The sequence below is a fragment of the Macrotis lagotis genome, chromosome 1 (genome assembly GCF_037893015.1).
Source record: "Macrotis lagotis isolate mMagLag1 chromosome 1, bilby.v1.9.chrom.fasta, whole genome shotgun sequence".
Lineage (NCBI taxonomy): Eukaryota > Metazoa > Chordata > Mammalia > Peramelemorphia > Peramelidae > Macrotis > Macrotis lagotis.
Window position 1 is genome coordinate 814,377,141 of NC_133658.1, and position 13,460 is coordinate 814,390,600.

General features: G+C 36.1%; 1 protein-coding gene across 1 annotated transcript in view; it reads right to left on the bottom strand.

The window, feature by feature from the left end:
- LOC141508420 (disks large homolog 2) overlaps positions 1–13,460 on the bottom strand; it is a 2,787,507-nt gene that overhangs the window by 2,119,717 nt on the left and 654,330 nt on the right. The window contains exon 5 of the mRNA XM_074217018.1: positions 6,211–6,285. Within this exon, the coding sequence (XP_074073119.1) occupies positions 6,211–6,285 (75 nt within the window). The remainder of the gene's footprint in view (positions 1–6,210; positions 6,286–13,460) is intronic.

Here is a 13,460-nt window from a genome sequence, read left to right on the forward strand (position 1 = left end):
TTTCCTGTTTCCTAGAATGTAAAATGGGTATAATAATAGCACTTATCTCCCCAGACAGTCATGAAGATCAAATGAGAGAATTTCTAAGGAACTAAGCATGGTGCCTGGCCCATAGGAAGAATTTAATAAATGTCTATTGACTGACTATTGCCCTTCTGACCTCCCAGTTATCTTATGCTTTACTCCCCTCTACATATACCTGATTTCAGCAACACTGACTTCCTTTTGTTCCTCATACAAAACATTCCATTTTCTATCTTTATTTCCTTTCATTGGCTGACCCCATAATATGTTCATCAGAATGCCATACAGATTTTGTGATCCAGTTCAAAAGTAGTATTAGGTCCATGCAGGAAAATTCAAAGGAAATTCCTAGTCCATCAACTTATCTCTGCTCTTTCTCTGATACATATTTTTTTGTCCCATAAAGGCAACTAAGCTAAAGTGAAGAGCAGTTCTTGAAGCCATGAAGATCTGGGTTCAAGTTTAACCCCAGAGATATACTACTATAAGGGCATATAGATAATGCAGTGGATAAAGCAACAACTATGGAGTCAGGAGGAACTGAGTTCAAATCTATTCTCAGACACTTATACTTTATAGCTGCATGGCCTTGGATAAGTCACTCAATCCTGAATGCTTTACATCCAAGGCCATCTCCAGTCATCCTGATCTACATCTGGCCAGTAGATGGAGAAGAAAGTGAGGCTGGTAACTTAGAACAGCACCCCCTCAATCACATCCAATTCAGGTACAAGTTATGGTATCACCTTCCAGATGTTAGGTCCTCTTTAAGGACAAGCATTATCATCATCATCATCATCATCATCATCATCATCATCATCATCATCATCGTCATCTCATCATTATCTCATCATCATCATCATCCTAATTGTATGATCCTGGACAAGGTAAGGCAAGTGCTCTGAGCAGGATCCAGTCCTTATGCTAACCTGGCCAAACAGAATAATAGAAAACTCATTTTTCAGAATGTCTTCCTTTCCCCAGAAGAGACTTTCCCAAAAATTAATAATTCATATTTCTGTAGTACTTTAAGCTTCCCTGTGTACTTTTCTCATAAAAATACCATGAGCTAGCTAATTTAAGTATTATTCAACATTTTATAGATGACATAGCTGAAGAATTGGAAGGGGAAGACTAAAGTGAGTTTTCTAGAGGAACACAGCTGACAAGTGTGAAAGGTTTTAAGACTAGCAGTGCTTTTTTTCCTCTCTCCCCATCAGTACATTGCACCTCTATAAATGTGATTAATAGACCTATATAGCATTATACATATATATATATATATGTAACTTTATACACATCTCTCACACACACACAAATAAATTTGTGATTTCATAAAGTTGGATATCCTCTCAAACAATGCACATTGTAACTCATATCTGCCTTCTTTTCCTTTGTAACTCTTGTCCATATTCTCTTATAATTTCATGAAGGAAATCAACCAATGCCTTCCTTACTTTCTTCCACCATTGATCTATCTGTATTCTCTAGTTCTTGTCAAAGAACTGAATCATCTTTTCTTTTTATCATACAATTCCCTAATGATATCTGACCCTTTTTCTTCTATAGAGTTCTTTAGAGGGAGATCCAAATAGGTGCTATTCATTTCCTCATTTTTAGAGATGGGGAATCTGAAGTTAAGACAAGTTAAATGATATGTTCAGTGTCACACAGCTGAAAAATATCTAAGATAGAATTGGAACTTATTTCTTCCTGACTCAAAAGTCTAGCTCTCTATCTATTAAACCACCTGGTGTTTCTCTTCTCACCTCTCCTATCCCATCCTTTCCTTGACCAACTTCTTTCCTCTCATCCCCTCTCTTCTCTCTCTTTCATACATAGTCTTCTAATTTAAAAATGTTTTTCCTCACAACAAACCTATGAGGTAGAATTATCCCTGTTTATGGACAAAAGAAATTGACTCTCAGAGGAACCAAGGATTGATCACAATCCCAGAGCAGAAGGAGAATTCTTTACAATACAACACACAGTTCATAGCACACATCCTACCTATGTGCTACAACCTGTGATTCCAGATGGATTGTAGATGTAATTGAATGTCATTTTAAGACCTCAGTTTATATAATTTTCAGCATTCACTCCATTCACCCCATATCTACCTTACATCCTTGGCTTTGCATTGTTAATTTTGGTGGTGTGAGAATGTTATTCTGGAAAATGAGAACTTTAGTTCAATGATTAGAAAGGCAAATCTGGAAACCATGAGCATTAGGTGTGTACCAGGGCACTGTTAGCTTAATAGGTCTGCTGTTCACACAGAAACAAGGAGACTGGCAGATCCAACATTACTGTTTTTTTACACTGAATTCCCATTAGAATTTGTGCTTCTAAAGGACAAGATAGGGCCGTTGTGATTGTAGGTTTTGTACACAGCACATTATACTCTGTGCACAAGCTAGATGTGTTTTAAAAACAACAATAACTAACCATAATAATCAGAACAATGGTCGTGAACACACTGCACCATTGATAATAATGAAAGGATCTTGGTTTCCATCCTGGTAACGCAAGTCTATTTGGAAGAATACACTGAAACAATGAGAGCTGCTAGAGAGTCCTTCGCCTGCTTTTCTTTTAGAAGCTTCTGCGTTTTATTGATGTTCCCATTTTAAAAAAGACATAACTTTCATTATATGAGAGACACAGTGGGGAATGTTAAAAATAATGTGAATGAACTAGAAGAAAAATGACTCTGGAATACATTGACTGCCATACTCAGGGATATCACTACCTCGTTGCTGTTACTGTGTCCCATATGGCCTCTTCCTGGAATGCCTCTTTAGATGAGGTATTCCTGGAAGAGTTTCTGAAGCAATCTTCTTGCTGGAAAGATAAAGTTATAGAATCTCAGAGTTGAAAGTGATCTCAGAGGCTGGTCAAGTCCAACATTGACAGGTATAAGGACTTACCATTTGCAATTTGCCAAAGTGATCAAACTGGCCCACTTGGAATACACTAATATGAGAGAACATCATCATCATCATCACATTTATATATAAAGCTAACAATGTACCAGGCACTGTTCTAGGTGCTTTACAAATGTCAGCTTATTTGATGCTCATAACAATCCTGGGAAATAGGAGTTAATATTATTCCCATTTTATAGATGGGGAAACTGAGACAAATAAAGGTAAAGAGACTCGCCAAGGATCATACTCAATGCCTAAGGCTGTCTCTGAACTTAGGTTTTCCTAATACCAGATTCAGCACTCCATCCCCTGTACCACCTAGCTTCCTCATGATATAACACATGACATAAGAAGTCTGGTGATGATTCTAGGAGTTCTTAGATTCCTTAAGTAGACAGCTAATTGATGTAGTGTCACATTGGATTTGGAATTAGAAAGAACTAAATTTGAATCTTACCTCAGAGACTTAATAGCTATGTGACTTTTGTCAAGTCATTTGCTCTCTCTCTCTCTCTCTCTCTCTCTCTCTCTCTCTCTCTCTCTCTTTCTCTTTCCCTCAGTTTCTTCATGTGTAAACTGGGACAATAATAGGACCTATCCCCCACAGTTGCTACAAGGATAAAATGAGATAACATATATACGGTATTTTAAAACCTTAATTTGTTGGATAAATGCTAATTGTCAGAATTATTATCATTGTCATTATCATTACAGCTCCTATTGACATTCCTAAAAATACCATAAGCATTTATAGGGTTGTCACATTACTCTGCTTTATTTCAGAGAGAAGAACTAGAAATAATGAATGGAACTCATAGGTAAGAACTGAACAAATGTATTTGCATGAATGCATGGATGGATGGAAGGATGAATGGATGGGGGAAGGCATATTTGGATAGATAAATGGATAGTCCTTCCATACTATTTACATACAAAGTATGAAAGAACATTAAAATAAAAAGGAACCTTAAAGCTCATCTAATCTAGTCTGGATAAATGGATTGTCTCACATCCAGGACCATCCCCAGTTGCCCTGATTTATAATGGCTACTGGACGCAGATGGTTCTGAAGAAGAAAGTGAGGCTAGTGACTTAGCACAGCACCCTTCTCAAGAAAATTTGGTTCATGTGCTTGTCATGGCATCCTCTGAAGTCATGGTCTTCTTGGAGAATGAATTACAAACATCCTCATCATCAGTCTACTCTACACTTTTTAACAAGAAAGTAAACTGAGGTTTAGCAACTACATAAAATAACTTAGAATTGCACAGCAAAGGCAAACCCCTAAGTTCCATTTCATTGCTTTTTCTGTCATAGCACACTGTTTTCTTCCTTGTTCATTCTCATTTTGTTATATTTTGAGAATGCTTCCAGAATGCATCCACAATGTTTCTTCTCTTCTTTCTCCCCTACCCATTTATATTCTCCTGTGTCTTTAGAAAGTCCCTCTGGAGTTGGGCTCTAGGAACTCTTTCTCCTCCTCATCTTAATTATTTTTTCACTTAAAATCTTCTGGAGAAGTCCATCATAAACAACATTGTAAAGAACAGCATATAGAGAAAATTCAGAGGATCACAGAATTTCAAAGTTAACAAAGTCATTGACACATATTGAGTTCAACCCATATCCATAAAATAACCCCAATTTTAACACATTTTACATATGGAAATATAGCATTTTTCCTGAAGATCTCCAATAAGCAAGAGGCTAAAGTTTTCAAGAATATGGTCACGTACATTGACAGTATTTAGAATTGTCTAATGTTCCCTTGTGTGATATCATCTGGAGATTAACAATTGCAGAAAGGCTTTGACTTCTGAAAATTCTAATATAATGTATATCTAAAGACTAGGATCACATAAAGTTCTCAACAATCTACACTCCTCTGCCCCATCCAACTCGCACCTTGAACATACATCTGCCCTCCTACAATCAAGATAGAAAAAATCAATAATCAATAACAATCTTCTCAGTTGGTAATAATTGGGCTAGGAAGGATAAAGGAGATCCAAACTCATACTCAGAAACAGATTAACTAAATTGAAAAGAATTTGTGCTAAGATAATAAGATAACTATACATTTATATATATGTATGTATATATATATATATATACATACATATATATATATACAGGTGGAATATACAGTATATATACAGGGAATGGAAAATGCAAAAGTAAAACATCAAGTCTGATCAGTCACCAATTCCAGGGAAGGACTCAAATCCAATCTCCTTGACTCTCTGTCATTGAAGTTCCTTTAGATAATTTGAGCAAAGTGTGAGCTACACATGAGACACTGTCTCAAAACCTCAAAGCAAGAGTCATTCATTGGACTTTTCAATGACCATACTAAATAAGCATCATCTATTCACATCCCCACCTTGCAAAGGATTTGAAATTCCAGGAACCTACAAGCAGGAAATTCAAGAATGTGCTGCTCTGAATCACAACCAACCCAGTACTTTACCACAAGTAGTTCACCAATGGCACTAGTCCAGTACCCAAAGGAATAAATCACTGCCATCCAATTCACCCATTTGATTTTGACTTTCATAGCAATCAGAAAGAAGTGGGCCACTCAGACACTTTCTCCACCTGCTCTGTGGCTCTCTGCAGAACTAGTTATGGAGTACAGAGAGGTGGGACATCTGGTATCTATTCCTAGCTCTGCCTTTGACATACTGTTCCACCCTGGGCAGGCCTCTGACTCCCTTTATCTTTAGGCTTCCCATCTGTAAGAGAAGGATAATAACATGGTACCTATTTGTTTCTAAGGCACTTCAAGTTCCTCTGATGAAAGACTACACACAAATGCAGACTTGGTAAGACTATTATTAAACCAGGAAGACTTGAAAATTGCAAATCAGTGTACTTATCACTATTAGCCTGTCAAAGAGAGAAATGACAGTGAAGTTTCCCTCTCTGTTGTCTTGATATCAAATAATGCTGATATGTAGGCTATCCAGGGTGGGGGGCGGAGAGACAACCACCATCCATTTGAATAAACATCAACCATCCAAATTCAATTCATCAATAGTGCACTTAGATCAACTAAACCCTACTCCTGTCCAGTCTCAAAAAAAAAGATATACGATTCTCTACTGTAGAAATGTAAAATACATTATCTTCTCATGTTCACTATCCTCTCCAAAGCCTTACTCCTCTTCCAAAATCTTAATAAATCAACAAGAAGATATTAAGATCTTTCAGCCTTCTGCCTCATTAAAGCAAGAATCAAAAATTTCAAACTTACAGTACAGTGGTGGACAGGCATCCAGGCAGGGGGTTCCACTGGGCAATTCTGGGCTGGGCATTTTCCTTGGTTATGCTAAAAAAATCAAACAAATAAAACAGATTTACTATATATCTATGTGAGGCATTCAACATAAAATTAAAATGACCTTTATGGTTAGTATATTTATTATATTGGGTTTAAAAAGGTTTCTGTTATCTGAATCTTTGGTCCCTGTCTTTCGCTATTCATAGAGAAGGCCAAATCAAAACATAAAACTTTAGAAACTCAGAGTTGGAAGTGCTCTTAGAGGTATAATTAACTCTCAACATTTTATTGATAGTGCCAGGGAGGCAAAGCATCAAACTCTTAGACTGTGAACTCTTTGAGAGCAAAGACTATATTGTTTTTTTAAACCTTCCCCCCCCTTATTTTAGCAGTATCTGATACATAGTAGGCACCTAATTGATCAACGTCATTTAAATAATTGAAAAAAAGAATTAGAATTGAAAGCCAAAGGACAAGACATTCTAAGCTCCTGGATTGTTGTCTGAATATGGGAGGCAATTTACTTTATTAAAATGACATCTAAATTTATAGGTTAAAAAATTTAGAGTTTTAAACCCATTCTGATGTCTTCTAAAAATACCAACAACTAACATTTACTTAAAATTTGTAAAACCTGTTTACAAATATCTCATTTGACTCTTATAAGCTTAGGAGGTATGTCCTATATTATCTCAATTTAAACATAAGAGAACTGTGGCAAATGGGACTTGAGTGATTTTCCCAAGGGCAGAGTTAGTTTGAGGCAGGATTTGAACATAATCTTCTTGACTTCCATTGCTCTAACCATTAAGTCACCTAGCTGCTCCTATGACCTTGAAAAAGTCATTTTGTTTTTCTGAAATGATGTTTTCTCACCTGATAAATTAAAGGATTGTTCTAGTTTGTATATGTATATATATATATATATATATATATATGTACATATATATATATATATATATATATATATATATATATATGCCCGATAACATTCCCCATAACCTCCCCTGATAAGTTCCTTGAGGACAGTGTTACTGTCATCTGATTTAATTTTCAGATCCCTTGTCATGTCTATAGATATGTATATATATCTCCCCTGCACCTGCACCTTTAATGGTACAAAAAATTTCCAGCAAGAAAACACTCTTTACAGTTGCCGACACATACCTGCTCAGCAATTTTCAGTCTTAGAGTTTTCAAGGGCACTGGGAAGACACAATCACAAATCTAACCTGAGTAAGGAGCACAATCTAGCTCATTCCAACTGAGGTTAACTCTCTGGTCACTATGGTGGAAAGGACAGGCATCTCTGGCCATGAAGATAATTGGTACTTAATATAAATGTCCTGTATTGAACTGCATTGAAACAAGTACTGCAGACAAGGTAAATTCATCCAATTTGAATAAAATCAAATTTTGTGAAATCTTCTTTGACAGTATCTGCCCATGTACCACTTCTTTTAAGTTCCCTTTGGTAATAATGTATGACTTTCTCATCGATAGAATTATTGTTCATCTTTTTCTCCCTCATCATTGATCTTGTCTTCCTTTTACATTATATTTATTCATTTAATTCAATTCAACATAACATTATTAAGCCCTTACTAAATAACAAGGTCCTAGGACTTAAAAAAAAAGATATTTCCCTCAAACGAGCTCCTGAGCAAAGCCTAAATCAGATTAAAATGGAATTAGGAAAATGTTAAATAAAAAATGTAAGATGACATAGAAGATGTTAATTTGAGATTTTCTAGGTCAAGAAACAGCTGGCAGGGATCCATTTCTTTTTGAGTTTATAAATCTGTAATGCAGTGATGCAAGGTGGTAAAGTAAATAGAACATTGACTCTGAAGTTGGCGAGTCCTGAGTTCAGATATGACCTCAGAGACTTAATAGCTGTGCAACTCTGGGCAAGTCACTTAACCCTGTTTGCTTCAGTTTCTTCATCTGCAAAATGAGCTGCAGTAGGAAAATGGCAAATCCCTCCAGTGTCTGTCAAGAAATCCCCAAATGAGGTCAGAAAAATTGGACACAACAGGAAAACAAATTTAGTAGAAAGGGCATAAATCTCAAAGAGAGGAAAGAATTGGATTTAAATCCATATTTTCTTGTTTATATAACCATGAACAATTCATATTCTCTCTCTGAGTTAGTTTTCTCCCTGAAAAATAATACCTACCTTGCAGAGTAGCTGTGTAAGGATTATGAGATGAGCTATGAAAAACACTTTTTAAACCTTAATTTTTTTTAAAATATCAGTTATTATGATGATGATGGAGAGGTCAGTGGGAATTATGTTATCCCACTGGCTTTTTTTCTAAGGCATCAAGGGACATATGAATTGAACCTGTGACTGATAAAAAAGTTGAAGAGACAGAATCTTGGTAATTAATCATTTTGTTAACCATGCTGGTCAATGATTAATAAAAGGGTAATAATTAATAAAAGGAGTGAGTGGCACTCCTGAATGTCAAAGACCCCTCACTTAAGACTTATATGCCTTTGAAAGATTGAACATTCCTAGTCATGGAAATAAACTCTGATTGGATAACAAGTAATGAAAGAATAAACATTACAATGAGAGATGTTTTTACCCTAAAGAAGATCTAAAGGACATCACTGGTCATTCAGTCTTCATCAAAGAAATTTATCTCTTATATGGACTACCACACACAAGGTCAATATGAATAAAAGGGGTCCACCTCTGCTCAGAAATGACTGATCAATTGTGATATTATTGTGAACATATTGGATCAGAATTCACATTAGATTAAATTCTTTGAAAGTTTCTGTAGTTGAACAACTCCCACCCAACAAAATCCTTGGTTTGGTCAAGTAGAGAATGGGAAAAAAAGCAAAAAAAAATCATTGGATCTTCTCAATAGTTGATTATTTAATAGATATTTCTCTCACTTCTAATCATCCTGTTCTGCTAATAAACAAGTCATGTTTGTCCTTCCTAACCTTTGCCATGACAAGAATAATTCAGATAATTTAATATGTTTAGAGGATAATTCATTAGGTATGAATTGTTCTCTGAGATTTCTTTCATTTCTGGGAATCAATAGTTTTGATCAATGATGGTGATTTTACAAGTGTTGTTTTTATGCTTTTTATGTTTAAACTTAAACCAAAATATAAAGTAATTATATGGAACCATATTCAGGGATCATTACTTACTTAGCTATAAGATTCACAAAATGCATGCTCTGAAAGATGAGGGATTGTTCTCTAAGTGACAGCTTAAGCTAGATAAATGGAAGGAGCTTATCTGCATGCAGAGTCATTCCTAGGCTGCTGGGAACCCTCCTTCCCCTCACCCTCATCCTCTCACTCCCACACACAGCCAGTCTGCTGGAGGCAAGCATTCAGGGAGGCTGAAGGGCAAGCCTTTTTTCTCTGGTTCTGTCAGTTGATTCCAAAAAAAAAAGCCCTAAGGTCCACATTCCTTTTTTCATTCATTCATTCATCCAAGAAACATTTACCTCAGGACCCCTGCCACTATCCAGCATCTCCCTCAGAAGGGACTGGAGCTGGCAAGCTGGCCACAGCAACCCCCAGGTTTTGTCTGGAGAAGAGGGGAGTACTAAGCATAATATGTATCAAACTTAAATCTTTCTGCAATGATTCTGTAGACATGATTCAGAGACTAGGTGTTAATCTGCTTGCATTCATATAAAGGATAAAAGGAGAAGAAAATAGTAAATAAATAAACATGGTTATAAATACATATGTATCTTCCTGTCTATGCATATATAGACATATATCTGACTATCCTTACAATATATGAGTATGTTTGGATCAGAACTATGATCTCCCAGAGGAGGCAATTCCCTCTGCTAATGAGTGTAGGTACCATCTGTGCAATTTATAGCCATTGTTTTTCCATTCTTATAGCTTATAGTTACCTAGGGACATAGAGAGAGGTTAAATGACTTTTCTCAGGGTCACAAAGTCAGTATATATGTCAGAAACAAAATTTGTCCTAGGATTTACTGACCACTAAAGATAGATCTCTTCTACTGCACCATGTTTTTATTATTGTTCAGTTGTGTCTGACTCTTCGTGATCCTATTTGGGGTTCTCTTGAAAAAGAAACTGGAGTGATTTGCCATTTCCATCTCCAGATCATTTATCAGATGAGGAAACTAAGGCAAACAAGGTTAAGGTTAAGTTACTTGCCCATGCTCAAATAATTAATAATTATCTGAAGTTAGATTTGAACTCAGAAAATTAAGTCTTCCTGACTTTAGACTGGATAGTCTATCTGCTTCATCTAACTACATCTTTATTTTCCTCCCATGTAGGCTTCAGTTTCATCTTATTTGTGATATCATTGTTTTCTTATTTGTATTCTGACAAGGATATGTTAACAAGATTGTAAGGGTATGGGAATGGAAGATCCTATAAAATATTTTAGAAGTAAGGTACCAAGTGAATTATTCTGCCTATGTCTCTTCAAAAACCACTGATCTGAGACTCAAGAGAGTGATTGTAATTCCCATTTTAAGGCACTTTTCGTCTGTATTCTCTGTGTCCTACCTTTGAGATTCTGCATCATCATTTTAAAAATGAGATTGAACGAGATGACCTCCTTTGATCACACCCAGTTTGCAATCACTTTTTATCCTAGTTAGCTAGAAATAACACTGGCTTGAAAATGGAGACTGAGATTTAACTCACAGATTTGGCAAAGATATGATTAGCTATGGTACCCTGGACAACTCTTTGGGACTCATTTCTAAAAGGAAGGATTAGATCAGATGATCAGGAAGACAGAATGACACACTAGCCAAAGAGCAGGATTTGGAGACAAGAGGATGTGGGCTAGATACTATCATAGTGATCTTGGATGAATTACTTATGTTCATTGGGCCTCAGTTTTCTCATTTGTAAAATGAGGAGGTCGACACACTATCCTAATGAAACATGCTATCCCCCACCCTTCCTGACTGGATACAGATGGAGATACATATTTTTTGGACATGGCCAGTCAAAATTTGTTTTGCTTGGCTATTTTAAATGGTTCCTTTGTTTCATTTATGTCTTACTCTTTGTGAACCTATTTGGGGTTATCTGGGCACAGATTCTGGAATGCTTTGCCATTTCATTCTCCAGCTTATTTTACAGATGAGGAAACTGAAGCAGACAGGGAAAAGTGACTTTCCCAAGGTCACAAAGACAGTGTTTGAATCCACACTGGAATCCAGGCCTTCCAGATTTCAGATTCAGCACTCTATCCACTGTACTGCCTAGCTACCCTTTGCTTGATTATACATACTTGCTATAAGAAAAGCTTAAAGAAATTTGCTTGATTGTATGTATTTAGTATAGGAACTGTTTTTCTTTTTTTTTTTTAATCAGGGCAGAAGGGATAAAATAGATTTTTGCTAACCAGAAAAAAATTATTTTAAAAGAAGGATTCTATTTAAGCTTTTTTCTATCTAAAAGATGCTGTGACTCTAGGTTGATGACAGCTAGTGGCACAGAATGATGAGTTTTGGCCTTTTTTTTGAAATACTGGGTTGTTTCGACAAGTTGATGTTCTCAAGTGCTTTCCTACTCCCTGGCTACAGGTTTTTTGACATTCAAGTATTGATATCTTTCACATTATTTTCACTCCAGGGCCTGTGCAGATAAGCCAAAGTTCCCAGGCTCTTATTTGTCAAATGGATTCTTTAATCTTCTGAATGTAAAAAGACCTGGGCAATAGCCAATCTCTGTCAAAGAAAATTCTAATAATTCTACTCTCCCATCTCCATAACCAAGTCTGATTCCTAAAAAAACATAAAGGAAAACTTACTTTATCAAGAGTCACTCACTAGTTTGCTAAAGAAGGAAAAAAAAAATCAGGTTTAGTCCTCCAAAGATTTATATTGATGTTTATAATTATTATTGTTGTTTCCTTTATATTTATTTCCTTTTTTATATATCTTTTTTTTGGAAAGAGAAATTGCAAATGTCCTACTCACTTGTTTTGTAAAAGAGATGTGGGAAAAGTAGAACTATTCAGTAAAAACAATAAAACATGAAAAAAGTTAAGGAAAGCAATAGGAAATAAAAAAAGGAAAGTGTAGAATCGAGGCAGATTTCTGGATTGTAAATCAGGAGACTTGACTACAAGTTCCTGTTTAGCAAGTCTGTAGAGGTTTATAACTCTTAACAAATTCACTTCTAAGTGATCTTAGGCAAGTTATCTAAGCTCTAGGTCACAATTTCTGCCTAGTAAAAATGAGAGGCATAGACCAGATGGCGTGCAAAGGAGGATGAGAGATGGGATAGGAGAATAACCATTTATATGGCTCCTAATATTTACCAAAGAAAATTTAGATGGAGGAAGGAACAGCCAACATGGAACCAGGAGGACCCGAGTTCGAATTTGACCTCAGACACTTGACACTCACTAGCTATGTGACTTTGGACAAGTCACTTAACCCTAAATGTCTTGAATCCAAGATCATCTCTAGCTGTCCTAATTCTTATCTGACCAGTGGACCCAGATAGCTACAGAGAAAAATTTAGCCTGGTGACTAAGCACAGCATCCCCCTCACTCAAATTCAATTTCTGTATTTTTCACGGTATCACATCTCTGATGTCATGGTCTTCTTCGCGAATGAAGACAAGCATTATCACCATGTATTAGTCAATGTATTAAGTGATTAACAGATAACATTTCATATGAATCCAGTTCTCGTAAGTCTCAGATCCTCTTCCACATTTTAAGTTTGCTGGGGATTGGACTAGATCAGTTGGAACTAGAGGGGGATGAGCCGCTGAACTTTATTTCAGGATACTGACAGCATTTATGTTCCTTCTAAAGCAAAGGGAGGAAAAACTGAGTTTAGCACTTCATAGTAATAATAATTACTAAAAGTTCAAAGCTCAGATAACACACTTGTTTCTACTTATTCCATCTTTGGGGGCTGCACATCTCCCTTCCAGCTCTATACTACTCTTAGGCACTTTTGTGGCACAGTAGCCTGAGTCAAGAAGACAAGTTCAAATTCACCCTCAGATACTTCCTAGAGGTGTAGCCATTGGTAAATCATGTCACTTCTGTCTGCTTCAGTTAATCCAATTGTAAAATTGGAATAATAATATCAACACCTGCCTCCCAGCATCAAATGAGATAATATTTCAAGAGTACTTAGCATAGTGCCTAGAGCAATCTAATCATTTACTAAATTCTTATCCCCTTGGTAACTCATCCCCCAGGAACAGT